Below are 15,195 nucleotides of genomic sequence, written 5' to 3'. Positions count from 1 at the left end.
CTGAGGGAATATTGAAGCAGGATTACACTGTTTCTCTTCAAAAGATCAAAAGGATCCTCCTTTATATCCAGCCACTGGAATTTGGATTCAATGAAAATCTGAAATTAAGAGTCTAATGATGACCATAAAGCTATCATCAATTGTTGGAAAAAAAACCCATCTGGTTCACTAATTTTCTTTAGAGAAGGAAACTGCCCTCCTTACCTGGTCTGGCCTACATGTGACATCAAACTACAGTAATGCAGTTGACTCTTAACTGCCCTCTGGGTAACTGGGGATGTGCAGTGAATGCTGGCCTAGCCAGCAATGTCCCATGAACAGTTTAGAAAAAATACCTCAAAGATCAGAGAGAACCGGGGTTTAACTCAACAAGCTGACATCACCAGTGATGGAAATCTGGCTGGCCTTGGTTGAGTGTCAGTCTTGATGTTCTGATCCTTGGTGTGAGACCTTCTGACTTTGAGACACAATTCTACCCGGAGCCCAGAGTTGGCAGCTGTGTCTAACCTATGGGCCTAGGCTACTTGTGCATTGTTACTCGTAACTTGAGTAAGAGAACGTAGTGCTGGGAAAGCACAGCAGCTCAGGCAGTATCTGAGGTGCAGGAGAATCGATGTTTCGGGCATAAACCCTTCATCAGGAAGTTTCGGACTAATGCCCGTAACGTTGACTCTCCTGCCCCTCGGATGATGCCTGACCTGTTGTGCTTTTCCAGCACTATACTCTCGACTCTGAACTCCAGCACCTGCATAACGTGAGTAACTCAGATAGATTTACTGTTCTCTGTTTTCTAGTTGGATTTTGAAGATTTGTATAAAGGTTTTTTTTTAATGTTGGAGCCCAACAGTTAGCATTGACCCTCCACTGTAACCTCAAGACCTTTTCCCCAGGGTACGGAAGTCTAAAACTAGAGGGCATAGATTTAAGGTGAGAGGGGAGAGATACAAAAGGGTCCAGAGGGGCAATTTTTTTCACACAGAGGATGGTGAGTGTCTGGAACGGGCTGCTAGAGGTAGAAGTGACTACAATTTTGTCATTTAAGTAACGTTTGGATAGGTATGTGAATGGGATAGGTATGGAAGGATAGGGACCAAACACAAGCAAATGAGACTCGATTAATTGTGAAAACTGAGCAGAATGGACAAGTTGGGCTGAAGGGTCTGTCCCCATGCTGTAAACCTCAATGACTCTGTGACCTGTTGGCAAGATGTACAAGTTCTAAAGAAGAATCATATTGGATTTGAAATATTAACTCTGTCTCTCTCTCCACAGATGGTGCCAGACCTGCTCAGCTTCTCTGACAATTTCTATATTGTTCTAATATTGGAAAGGTTGCTTTATGGTTTGCCTTTGTTCACTTTTTCCTCACATCCTCCCGAGGGTCTCCAACTCTCATGTCTATGGAGCACAGATATGGGAGGCATGTATCCCTGCACCAATGGAGCTTTGCCTTTGTTAATAACCCTTCGACAGAGTCTTTTATAATTGGACTGCCATCATTTGCTGGCCAGATTTTCACACACACATGACCAAATGTGATTGGTACCTAGAGATCATGGCCTAGCAATGTTCCCAGATGAGAGCTGCTCTGGGCAAGGAGAAAACCATTAGATTCATGGAATCCGCTTGGTCCTGAATTGAATTACCTTTTCTTGCGTTTCCCACGATATCTCTAAAACATCTAATCCCCCTTATATATTGATGGGAAACCTTCTGGCAGATGGAGGAAGGCAATGGCCTAGTGGTATCATTGCTTGGCTGTTAATCTAGTGACCTAGATAATGTTCTGGGTTCAAATCCCCCCTGGGAATTTGAAATCCATTTTAAAAATATCTGGAATGAAGAATCTATTGTTCAATTTTTGGAAAATCTCACCTGGCTCATTGTTGTCCTTCAGGAAAGGCAACTGCCATCCTTACCTGATGTGACCTATGTGTGACTCCAGACTCACAACACTGTGGTTGACTCTTAACTGCCCTTATAGCAATAAATGCTGCAGCACCCTCATCCCATGAATGAATGAAGAAAAAAAATACCTTTCATTGGGAATCCCTTCACTGTCTCATTCTCCAATCATTACAAGCATGCTAGTCACAGACCAGGGATGGGTAAGGTAATAATGTGGGTTCTTGATTTGAAGATGGGACTTCACACAGGGAAGATTGGAGGCTATGTAGACAGTTAATAAAGAGTGGAGCTGGAAAAAGCACAGCAGGTCACGTAGCATTGAGGAGTAGGGGAGTTGACATTTCCGGTCAGAACCCTTCATCATTTACCACCCCCTGAGAGAAAGAACAGGAAATGACATCACCATGGGAAATGATGTCATCACCGGAAATGACATCACCGGCCCAAGGAAACCCAAACATATTAATAGAAAGCAGGCTACACCACCATTGCTTCATCTGGAGGCGCACTGAAGATGTTACCCAGTAGGGTGACAAAATGTCTGAAAATGAACCTTCCAGCTCAGTGAGCAAACCTACATCCAGAACCTTAACTACAAATCTTTTCAAAACTTGCTAACCCTGTTGTTAATGGTGGATCAGGCTGATCAATGCTGGTTTTCACTTTGATTTTCAGTGACAGGTGAAATGTTTTGGACACAGTGAGCAGAGAGCTGAAGGAGGAGAGGCTGGTTGGCGAAGCACCCAAATAATTGTAATTAGAATCTATATGAATCTGCGGTTCAGACATGTGTGTGTATATGTGTGTGGAGAGATGATTTTCTCTGTCTCCCAGTCTGGGAGCGCACACACACTGTGTCCAACATCAATAATGTGAGAAGGCAGCCTCTGGTAGTCTCTTGGAAGACTGAATTTTATTAAATTCACAATAAATCGGCAGAATTATAAAGTCGCCTCACAGATATCATCTAATCTCCTGGACTAGCTTCTGCATCTGAGCAGGATCAGAGAGGAATTTTCAAGATTCTGTCTCCTTTATTGGCAACTGGTGACTGTCAGCTGTCCCTGTCCAAATTCCAAAATTCCTTCCCCAAACATCCCTGTCTTTCCAACTCTCTTCCTTCAGGAGTCTCTATAAAATTCATTTTTTTGGTCATGCTGTTCTGATATCACGTTTCCTCAGTTTGTGTCTCCTTATGCAACACCTTGTGATGTGTTACTACTTAAGGTTCTTAGGCTCTTGTTGTGTTTCTCTAATGAGTCATCCAGTCATTATGACTAAGGTTTGTTTCTATTTCCTTTTGTGAAGGGACTTGGAATGTCTTTTCCACAATGGAAGTGACCCACAAAGGCACGCTGTTGTAGGCTTAATATGTTCTGTCATGTCTGCAGGGAGCCTCTGACTGATGACCATGCTGAAAACCAGGAAATTCGCCGTCATGAAGCAGAGGCAAGTACACTGTCCTACATGGACTGACAATCTTTACACAGACTCCCCGTTTCTCACTGGGTTAAGTAACAATCCCTCAGCAAGGGCTACTTTCTTCGTCCTTTTAGTATTCCCTCAATGCACGGACAACACAAACGCCATTTCCTTGTTTTATATATAAATCCAGTCATAGAGTACGGAAACAGACCCTTCGGTCCCAATAATCCACGCCGAATACCATGTGGAACTAAACTAATCCCACCTGCCTGCTCCTGGCCTATATCACTCCAAACCTTTCCTGTTCATGTATCGAAATGTCTGTTAAATGTAATTGCACCCAGATCCATCACTTCATCTGAAAGCTCATTCCGTACAAGAACCACCTCTGTGTAAAAACTTTGACTCTTATGTCTCTTTAAAATCTCTCTCCTCTCACCTTAAAAATGCACCCTCTAATCTTGAAACTCCCCATCCTCATGACAGCAATCATTAATCCTATCTATACCTCTCATATATACTTCTCATATTCAAGGTTTGTGCGAAGATTTGTAGCTCGGGTGCTCGTTGTTGTGGTTCTGTTCGCCGAGCTGGAAGTTTTTGTTGCAAACGTTTCGTCCCCTGGCTAGGAGACATCATTATCATACTTCTCATATTTTATAAACTTCTATAAGGTCACTTCTCAACCTCCTACGCTCCAGTGAAAAACGTCCCACCTATCCAGCCTTTCTTTATAACTCAAACCTTCCATTCCCAGCACCATCCTGGTAAATCTCTTCTGAACCCTCTCCAACTTAATAATATCCTTCCTATAACAGGGTGAGCAGAAGTGGACACAGTATTCCAGAAGATCTTTGCAGTTATCACAGTCATGGTCTGGCTCAGTTGATTGCACTCTGAGTCAGAAGGCTATGATTTTAAGTTCCACTCCCCCAGACCTGAGGACATGCTGTGGGTTGCCATTCCTGTTGCACCCCTGGTGAGGGGTGCTAGAACATTGCTGTTTTGAATATGTTCCTAGCACCAAGACAGATTACCTCACCACTATATCACATTGTGGATGTTTGCTGAAGGCAAATTGGTTGCCACCTACTCAATGGATAAAAGGCAGAATCAGATTGGTCTTACACTATCATGCAGTTAGTATTTCAGGAGCAGGTATACACTGCCTGGCAGTGTGGTGGAGGCAGGTTCAATTGGGGCATTCAGAGGGCACATGCTGCTTATTTAAATAGAAAAACCCTTCAGGGTTGTAGGATTAAGGCCGGACTTTGGAACTAGATCAAAATGCTTAGACATAATGGGCTGAATGGCCTCCCTTTGCAACTCAACAATTGTGTGATTTTGTTTTATTCATTTGTGGGATGTAGGTGTCACTGGCTGGGCCCAGTATTTATTGCCCGTCCCTACTTGCCCTTGGAAAAGATGGGGCTGAGCTGCCTTCTTGAACCGCCATAGTTTATGTGCTGTAGGTAGACCCATGATGCCCTTAGGGAGGGAATTCCCGGATTTTGACCCAGTGACACTGAAGGAATGGCGATGTATTTCCAAGTCAGGATGGTGAGTGAAGGGGAACTTGAAGGTGGTGGTGTTCCCATGTATCTGCTGCCTTTGTCCTTCTAGGTGGAAGTGGTCCTGAGTTTGGAAGGCGATTTGATTTTGTGAATTCTGTAACAGCAGAGTTCTGCGTCCTGGAAGTTTATCAATGGGTATTAAAGCTGTTGTCTTGATGCAAATACTTTGCATCCACGATGATTTCAGAGCTCAGGTAACTCCGGTTTCTGAGATTGACTGCACCATATGTGAAACACCATATTGAACCTATCTCCACCACACTGCCAGGCAGTGTATTCCTGCTCCTGAAATACTAGCTACGTGATAGGGGAGAGCAATAACAGACTGAAACTCACATGTATGCTTCAGAACTACTTGTGTCTCGTCCCGCAGTTTTGCCCCTGTGCTTGCTGCCTTACGTTGACAATAGGACAAGGAGCATCTCACTTTCAACGTTTGTATCCTTGTTTCCAAATCCCCCCCAATCACTTGGAGGCCAAACTGGCAAACTTATTGAGGACCCACTGAAAGGTTAAATGGGAACTGCAGATTACAGCCGACTGAACTGGGTTAGACTTACTCTGAGCTGTAATAGGAAGCTGTGATGCTTAAGTAGACCAGCACCTGAGGGTCATGCAGTGATGTGTGGGCCAGGAGGAAGTGGTCCAGAGCAACACCTTCAGGCAAAGATGCTGAAACCATTTGGGCTTCCCATTCTCGATGTAAATGAGCTACAAGATTCATCTCTTTCCTAAGAGAATTTGCTCAATTAGTTTAATTAATTAATTTCAGTCTAAGCGTAATTTAATTGCTAGTCTTGGAAAGTGAAATCTATTGTGAACTTATGCAGTGCTGTAACAGCTGTATATTCAAGAGATTGGTTCTTTAGCCAGGCAAGACTGTAGGGTTATTTAAGTAGCACCAACAGTCGCAAATATGTCAGAAGATGCTTCTGTCTTGCCTCCCTCCCCCACCCTTGCCCCCTCCACAATCAGCTTTCATTGGAAGCAACAGCAATAACATGTATTTATAGAGTGGTTAGCACTGCTGCCTCAGGACTCAGGTTCGATTCCAGCCTCAGGTGGCTGTCAGTGTGGAGTTTGCACATTGTCTCTGTGAGTGCATGGGTTTCCTCTCACAGTCCAAAGATGTGCTGAGTAGGTGAACTGGCCATGCTAAAAACTGCCCCATAGTGGCCAGGGATGTGCAGGCTGGGTGGATTGGCCACAGGAAGTGTGGGGTAGTGCAGCGCTGTTCAGAAGGTTGGTGCACTCTCGATGGGCCAAATGACCTCTTTTCACACTGTATGATTCTATTCTATGATCCTATGTTACACTAACTTGAATGCAACACTGTGCAGGTCTAGTCACTGGACCCGAAATAATAATTACAATTTCTCTCCAGGGATGCTGCCAGACCTACTGAGTTTTTCCAGCAATTTCTGTTGTTATTTCTGATTTACTGCATCCGCAGTTCTTTAGGTTTTTACTTAAAATCTAGCTCGTTGACGAAGGTTTTCACCGGGGTCTGTTTGAATGTGTGGCTCAGGGTCAAGTTCTGTCTAGGTGAAGTGGTTTACAACATTAATGGTGCTACATCAGTACATGTTGTTGTTGTTGTTGTTGGGTATACGAATGTCTGCAGTTGTAAGACGCCAGAGGTAAGGGTGGGATTTGGAGTTAGAAAGCTATTCCTCAATTTCAGTCCTTATTACTGTTGTCTCCAGCTATTCCCTTATATACCTTTGGGAAGTTGGCATTTTCCTGCTCCCCTGTCCTATTTTAGACTGGGCAGACAATATATTATTCCTCCACTGGACACCCACATCTGGAACGTGAACAGCTGAAACTGTGAATGGACTAGTACTTTGCATTTCACACCATGCACGGCGATAAGTGTGCTTTGCATCTTTGTCCTCATCAAAGTGGTGACCGAGTCAGCGTAAACCTGCGTTAATGTTAAGTTAGAGTGTGCCCTGTATCAGAAATGAGCATGAAGAAGCAGAGGACGAGCAAGTTCTTCAATACATTAAAGCCAGAACGAAATGCTGCTGCAGGTACATCATAGAAGGTGATGTACTGCCCTCTCTCATCCTGGGGGTAAAATTAAAGATAGTTTACACCCAGAAGGAATTTCATTAATTCCAACCCCAGGAGCAACTCCCTCCTCCTGCCAGCTGCAGCTCTTGAGGAGTGTATCAAAGATGTGTCTCTCTCCTGCCATTGATTACACTTAAAAACTCTTAAGGAGCTCAGTTATGCACGAGCCCAGACTTTTGCAGTGGAACATGGAGATACTTGGTTAGATTCTTTCGCAGGATGTGAGTGTCACAGATTTGTTGCCCAATCCATGAAGGGCTTTTGCCCGAAACGTCGATTTCGCTGCTCCTTGGATGCTGCCTGAACTGCTGTGCTCTTCCAGCACCACTGATCCAGAATCTGGTTTCCAGCATCTGCAGTCATTGTTTCTACCTCAGTTCAGAGTCAACCCAAGTTGCTATGGGCCTGGATCCCCATGACAAGTCAGACCAGGTATGAGAATGGCAGACTTCCCTTCCTTAAAGGGCGTTAGTGAGCAGTAAAGGCTTTTGACCAGTAAAGGATTTAAGGTTATGGTGAGTGGGCGGGGAAGTGGAGCTGAGCCCACAAAAAGATAAGCCATGATCTTATTGAATGGCGGAGCAGGCTGGAGGGGCCAGATGCTGAAAATGATTTCCTGATGAAGGGCTTATGCCCGAAACGTCGAATCTCCTGTTCCTTGGATGCTGCCTGACCTGCTGCGCTTTAACCAGCAACACATTTTCAGCTCTGATCTCCAGCATCTGCAGACCTCACTTTTTACTGGAGTGGCCAGATGGCCTACTCCTGCTCTTGTTTCTGATGTTCTTACAGTGAACCAGATGGGTTTTTAATGCAACCAACGATAATTGCTTTGTTGAGATTGCCTTTATATTCCAGATTTATCAGTTGAATTTAAATTCTGGCAGCTGCCTGGGTAGAGGTTTAGACACACAGTCCCACACTGTTCGCCTGGGTCTCTGGATTACCAGCTGCCACCCTCTCAGCTTGTGGTCCCCATCCACTGTCTGTAATGAGTCGTGACCTGCATATCTTGATCATTCTCCGAGGCTCTGGTTTGGTGTTTGCATGGCTCAGTACATGGCCCCCTTGTTCGTGAGTCCAGAGGCCGTGGGTTCCAGACTACTGGGTATGATAGCGCATTGGTTAGCACTGTGGCCTTACAGTGCTGGGGACCTGGGTACGATTCCACCCTTGAGTGACCGTGTGGAGTTTGCATGTTTTCCCTGTATCTGCATGAGTTTCCTCTGGGTGCTACAGTTTCTTCCCAAAGAAGTGCAGACTATTTGGATTGGCCATGCTAAATTGCCCACAGTATACAGGGATGCACAGGTTAGGTGGATTAGCCATGGGAAATGTGGGCTTACAGGGGTGGGTCTAGGTGGGATGCTCTTCAGAGAGTTAGTGTGAACTGAATGGCCTCTATCTGCACTGTGGGGAATCAATGACTCTGATGACATTGAGTATGTCATTCAGACTGAATTGTGTGTAACGCTGAAGGATTGTAGTATGGGCTGCTTTTTAGATGTTAGGCCCTTGCTTAAATCTTCTGCACGGTAAATTTCTGTATTCATTTAGACATTTTCTCATTGCTCCACATGGGAGCTTGCTATGTGCAGATTGACTGACGCATTTCCTACATTGCAAGAGGGGCTACACGTTAGAAAAGACCTTTGGGATACCCCGAGCTGGTAAGAAACTCTTCACTCTGAGCTGTAGGGGGCGAAATGAAGAGAATTTCCCATCAGCCTGGAGGTTTTGTACGTGAGGGCTAGCCTAGGCCTCCTGCCTTCACTAGTTGAGTAGATAAGCTGCATGCTCTGGATCTCCGCTGTATCTGTGAGATGTGGCGGTGACACTGATGAGTGATAATATCTTGTACCTCATTTGCTGATCTGTTGAACAAACCTAAAGTCTGTGTTCTCATTAGTTGATGCGATTGCCGTTTGTGTCTCTGAGGGTGTTGCCAGGGCAGGGGAAGGAGCCACGGGAACAGTTCTTGACAAGTTGATGGCTATATTTTTTAGAAAAGATCGTTAAGGCTGGATGGTGCTGCTTTGATTCAGTCAGCTGGCTTGTCTGAGCATTTTAATTTGATTTGATATGATTTTATCACGTACTGAGATACAGGGAAATGTATTGCTTTGTGTGCTTTCTAGGCACCTTACATAAGTACATCAGGGTAATAGGACAGCTACAGAGAAGGTGCAGAGAAAGATCAACTCGAAAATATGAGAGGTCTGTTCAAAAGTCTGGTATGAGCAGATAAGAGGCTGTTCCTGAATCTATTGGTACACGTTATTCCAGAGACCCAGGAAACGTTCGGGGGACCTGTGTTCAAATCCCGCTGTGGCTGATGGTGGAATTTGAATTCAAAAAATATCTGGAATTAAGAGTTTAATGCTGACCGTGATTTCATTGCTAATCGTTAGGAAAGGTCCATCTGGTTCAGTAATGTCCTTTAGGGAAGGACCCTTACCCGGTCTGGCCTACATGTGACTTCAAACCCACAGTAATGTGATTGACTCTTAATTGCCCTCTGGGCAATTAGGGATGGGCAACAAATGCTGACCTTGCCAGCGACACCCTTATCCTGTGAATAAATAGGAAAAAAAAAGCTTCTAGATCTTCTCCCCAATGGAAGAAGCTGGAAGAGTGGATAACATTTCTCAATATATTTTCTTGAGGCTCCTCAATATTCTCTGAGACAGTTGTGTGACGCAGTAGGTGGCTCTGGGGTAGGGGTGGTTTGTGATGGCAAAAGGTAGTGGGGCAGTGGTGAAGGGGTGTCTGAGTCCCTGAGCTCAGGTCAAGCCCAGGAGTGGTGCAAGGGGCCTGTGTTTCTGTCGCTGATCTCGGTCCAGAGTTAAATTTCCTGAAATGGAACTATTTCCCAAGAGCACTGGCCAATATGAAAGGAGGCACAGTGAAGTTCTGCAAGGACAGGATTCCAAGCATAACACTGACAAGAATGGAAGAAAAATAGAAGTTGCTGGAGAAACCCAGCAGGTCTGGCAGCATCAGTGGAGAGAGAATGTTCCAAGTCTAGTGAACCTTTTTGTAACTGATAGCAGCTGGAAAAAGTGGTGTGTGTATATACTGAAGACAGCGATGGTGGTGGTGGTGGTGGTGGTGGATGTGGGGTGGGAAGGGGGTTGGGGGTGGGGGGGTGGCGTTATTCGGATGGTGGAAAGGAGTAATGGAGTTGGAGCCCAGGACCACAGAGTCATAGAGACCAACAGCATAGAAACAGACCCTTCAGTCCAACCTGTCCATGCCGCCCAGATATTCAACATTAATCTAGTCCTATTTGCCAGAACTTGGCCCATATCCCTCTAAACCCTTCCTCTTCATATACCCATCCAGGTGCCTTTTCAATGTTGTAATTGTACCAGCCTCCACCACTTCCTCTGGCAGCTCATTCTATACACGTACCACCCTCTGTGTGAAAAAGGAGCCCCTTAGTTGCCTTTTAAATCTTTTGCCACTCACCTTATGCCCTTCAGTTTTAGATCCCCCTACCTTAAAAGACCTCATCTATTTATCCTATCCATGCCCCTCACAAATTTATTAATCTCTATAAGGTCACCCCTCAGCCTCTGACGCTCCAGGGAAAACAGCCCCAGCCTGTTCAGCCTCTCCCTATAGATCAAACCCTCCAACCAGGGCAACATTCCTGTAAATCTTTCCTGGACCCTTTCAAGTTTCACACCTTTACTATAGCAGGGAGACCAGAATTGACTGTAGTATTCCAAGCGAGAGAGAGAGGATTATAGGGTTAGGGTGAGTTAAAGGGATGTATGTGAGATGAATGGTCTGTTAACCTGTCACTGATGGCGTTGGATTGAGAAACAATATGTTCTCCCATGGACTGCATCACACAGCGGAACTTCAACACTTGGACAGAATGTCAAAGCAGCAGACATCTGACAGTGCTCCAGGCTTACCAGATAAATCTTCAGCTCCTTATCACATAATTGAGTGGAGACACTACCACCAGGCACCACTTTCACCTGTGACAAATAGAGCAAACCGATAGACTACCTGAACACTGGAAAAGTCACTGACAACAAAAAACATGCACATAATATCACTCAACGAGATAGCTCTGAGTGAATTTAATGTCCTAATCCAATCTCAGAGTTCCGATGATATTGGTAAACTAAGAAAGCTGTCTCATTTGTGACTGATGCTGTCATTTCAGCTCCTTGATTAGATCATCATCTCAGGATTCATTTTGAGACAGCCGCTGAGGACATGAGCCTTTTCCTGTCTCAGTTGTTTCTTTTTTAAAAGCTACCTGTAATGCAACTTGGTAATGCACATGGTAATGCAAAGTTAAAAATCACTCAACACCAGGTTATCGTCCAACAGGTGTAATTGGAAGCACTAGCTTTCGGAGCGCCGCTCCTTCATCAGGTGGTTGTGGTAATGTTTGTGTGTAACAGAATTCTGGCTTTTTGACATGGTCCTCGTGTTTATGTTGTTGATTGACAGGATGTGGGCACCCTGGCTAGGCCGGCATTTGTTGCCCATCCCTAATTGCCCTGAGGAGCCACCTTCTTGAACTGCATGGGAGCGGTACACCCACAGTACTGTTAGAGATGGAATTCCAGTGTTTTGATCCCGTGCCGATGATATAGTTCCGGGACACAGCAGTGAGTGCTTGGAGAGGAGCTTGCAAGTGACAGTGTTCCCTTGGACCTGCAGCCCTTGTCCTTCTCTGTGTGGAATGTGTGCTGACTGAGGAGTCTTGTTGAGTTACTGCAGTATATTTTGTAGACGGTATACATTCTGCAAGGATGGAGCAATGTTAGTGGATGTGGTGCCAGTCAAGCTTGTTGCTTTATCTCAGTTGGTGTGAAACATCTTGCTGCAGGAAAGTGCAGTGTACTCCATTGTTCTCCTCACTTTGGCGTTGTAGATAGTGGGCAGGCTTTGAGGAATTAGGAGGTTATTAACTTGACACAGAATTCCCAGCCTCTCAATTGCTGTTGTAACTACAATATTTACCTGACTGGTACAGTTCAAGTTTCTGGTCAATCATTACCCCCCAGGTGGCTCAGTAGTTAGCACTGCTGCCTCACAGTGCCAGGGACCCTGGTTCAAATTCCAGCCTCGTGTAACTGTGCAGAGTTTGTACGTTCTCCCCGGGTCTGTGTGGGTTTCTGTTGTGTGCTCAGGTTTCCTCCCACAGTCCAAAGATGTGCAGGTTAGGTGGACTGGCCATGCTAAATTGCCCATAGGGTCCAGGGATGTACAGGCTGGATAGCCATGCAGGGTAACAAAGATAGGGTCTGTGTGTGATGCTCGTCGGAGGGCCGGTACAGACTCGATGGGCCAAATGTCCAGAGCTTTGGATTGGCTAAGATCCACAAACATGAAGCAGCAAAGCTTATGTAGGAGTTTGAAAGCTCGGTGTCATAGATTTCTGAACAGTTAATGGGAATGCCCTACAATAGTCAACCCAAAAGGAACCTGAGAGGGTGATCTGGGTGTTTGTCTGGATCTGAAATGCTTGAATTGAAAGCTCAGTGGTCATTAATGCTAACTGGGAGGGAGCTGGACAGGCATTTAAGAAATAAGAAACCGAGAGTGCTATGGATTAAAAACATGGATGTGGGATTAAGCACGACTCTCAAAAACCAACACAGCCTCAAAGGGCCAAATGGCCTACTTCTGCACTGTAAGTTCCAACGATTAAAGTAAATCCTCGGGATCAGTGAAATCAAAATTGTGAATTTGCCTATCCCTGCCAAAACATAAATATTAACAAAAATAACCTCCCGCAAGCAATAACTGGACATGTGTCTGTTCTGTGTATTCATGGAAGAAGGTGGTAGTGTAAATAGGAACAGAGAAAACAAATTAACCAATAACAGATCACACACCAGTGCAGACTAGAAATAGGCTGCATTTATGCTCAATATTCCTCACACAGTTGAACAGAAGCAAATCAAAGCAAAATATTTTGGATGCTGGAATTCTGAAACAAACAGAAAATAGTGGAGAAACTCAGGAAGACTGGCAGCATCCACGGAAAGATGTGTCAGCCTTAGATTGGTAACTCCATTTCTCTCTCCCTAGAGGCTGCCAAACATAGAATAGGCTTCAAGTGAGGGCCAAATTTGGGATCCTTTAGAAACTGCCTGGTGCTCTGGTGAAATGCAAAGCCTTTTGTTCCGGGCAAATTCGTGTCAGTGGAACTGCCTTGAGAAAAATTGCAGCCACTTAATTGAGTCTAAGTTTAAGTGGGGTGGTGGGGAGTGAGTGAGGATTCAGAGTCCAGAGGCAGCAGTCAGTCCATTGTGCTTTTGTAGAAACTCTGTCACTCAACCAGACTCCATCAAGACTCAATGGAAAGCAGGTGAAAGGGCTAAATATATCTGTCATCATAATATTTGTAATTATGTTGTATCTTATTGAAACCTGCCATAATAAGTTGCTTTGGAGGGCAATGACTTACACAGGTGAACTACACAGGGAGAGAACAATCCCTGCAGTCCTTATCATGGTGTAAGTAACGTGCTGGTCAAAGTTTCAGGAGGACAGTGAATGAGCTCCTCCTGCTGGATTGTAATTGGTAATGCAGCTTGAGCAGAGCAGCACGATTCCTCCAGGGATGAATATTCAACGTTACCTTATGGGAGATGCACAGCTTTAAAGTCATGTTTTACTTATTGCTTTAGGAATTAAAAAGGGAAGCATGCCTCAGATCAATGTATATTGTGTCTTTGAACCACAGTTACAAGTGCTGTCTCAACACATTAGTTTATGGTATGCAGTACCTAGCCCTTTTATGTAGGTTTCTGGGTCTGCACAATACTGTTCCTTTATATTTTTAAGAGCCAGGGATGTCACAAGTGTGGCTTCATTCCAGTTTTTAGTTTCAGTGTTAATATCTGATAGCACGGGAGTCTATCTTCAAGGACTGCCAACAGTTCAAGAAGGCAGCTCTCCACCATCTCCCCCATGGAACTCAGGGATGGGCATGAAATGATGGGCTGGTCCGCGATGCTTAGAATGAAAAGAAAATAATTATTTTATCGGCGACCGTCTTGCCCTGAGTCACAAAGTTCCAGCTGCCTCAGGAAAGCAACCATTGTAATCCAAACCCCTCCCACCCCGGTTATATCCTCTGTCATCCTCTTCCGTCAGGCAGAAGGTATAAAGTTCTGTGCACACAAATGAACAGATTCAAGAACAGCTGCTTCCCTGCTGAATGGACTTCATAAGTTTTAAACCTAATGTAGATCTCGCTCTCTGTCCATCTCCTCTGCAGCCGTAACATTGTATTCCTCATTGTGTTCTAATACCCTAATGCACTTTGTGTGGTATGATCTACCAGTACTGCATGCAAAACAAAACTTTTCACCGTACTTGGGTACAAGTGACAATAACAAATCAAACCAAGTCATCTGAAATGTTGTTGTGTCAAAGTGTCAGTTATAGAGTCATTGTCATAGCATCATACAGCATGGAAACAGACCCTTTGGTCAAACCAATCCCTGCTGACCATAATCCCAAACCAAACTAGTCCCATTTCCTGCGTTTGGCCCATATCCTTTCAAACTTTTCCTATTAATTTACACATCCAAATGTCTTTTAACATCATAATTGTACTCACATCCACCACTTCCTGTGTAAGTTCATTCCACACACGAACCACTCCCTGTGTAAAAAAAGTTGGCCCCGTGTCTTTAAATCATTTTCCTCTCACCTTAAAAAAAAATCCTCTTGCAGTATGTACGCTAGGCTGTCATTTCTGTGGAGTACCAAGGAAGTGCTGCACTGTCACGAGTGCTGTCCTCATGATGTGATGCTGAGCTGAGGGAGATAAAACCAAGGAGCTTCCAGTGTCATCACTCAACCAGCATCACTGAGAGAGAGATGAATGAACGATCTTGTGTTCTATGGAGCCTTGCTGAGTGTATTTTCCTTTATAATGGTGGCAGTATGCTCCAGTAGGGCTTCACTGCTCACGGAGCACCTGGGGATACCCTGAGCTTACAAAATCTGTGAAATGAATGGAAGATTGTTCTTTCTAATTAATACAGATTACCCTTCACAAAATACTACATTGACTGTGAAGTGCTTCAGGACTTCCTGAGCCACTGAGGTTCCAGTAAAATGTAGGTCAGTCAGTCTTTGTGAGAGGTATGTGGTGGATGGATATGAACAATTTATGAGTGAAATAAGATGAACGTTAACTCAATTAGGTGAATCACTC

At 44.6% G+C, this 15,195-nt stretch overlaps 1 protein-coding gene across 1 annotated transcript in view; it reads left to right on the top strand.

Annotated features, from left to right (window-relative positions):
* Positions 1-15,195, top strand: part of ccdc33 (coiled-coil domain containing 33) — a 271,296-nt gene that overhangs the window by 217,258 nt on the left and 38,843 nt on the right. Inside the window, exon 17 of the mRNA XM_060853677.1 lies at positions 3,300-3,357. Within this exon, the coding sequence (XP_060709660.1) occupies positions 3,300-3,357 (58 nt within the window). The remainder of the gene's footprint in view (positions 1-3,299; positions 3,358-15,195) is intronic.

The sequence above is a fragment of the Hemiscyllium ocellatum genome, chromosome 42 (genome assembly GCF_020745735.1).
Source record: "Hemiscyllium ocellatum isolate sHemOce1 chromosome 42, sHemOce1.pat.X.cur, whole genome shotgun sequence".
NCBI classification, from domain to species: domain Eukaryota; kingdom Metazoa; phylum Chordata; class Chondrichthyes; order Orectolobiformes; family Hemiscylliidae; genus Hemiscyllium; species Hemiscyllium ocellatum.
Note: the sequence above shows the minus strand (reverse complement) of the source record. Positions and strands in the feature narration are given on the sequence as shown.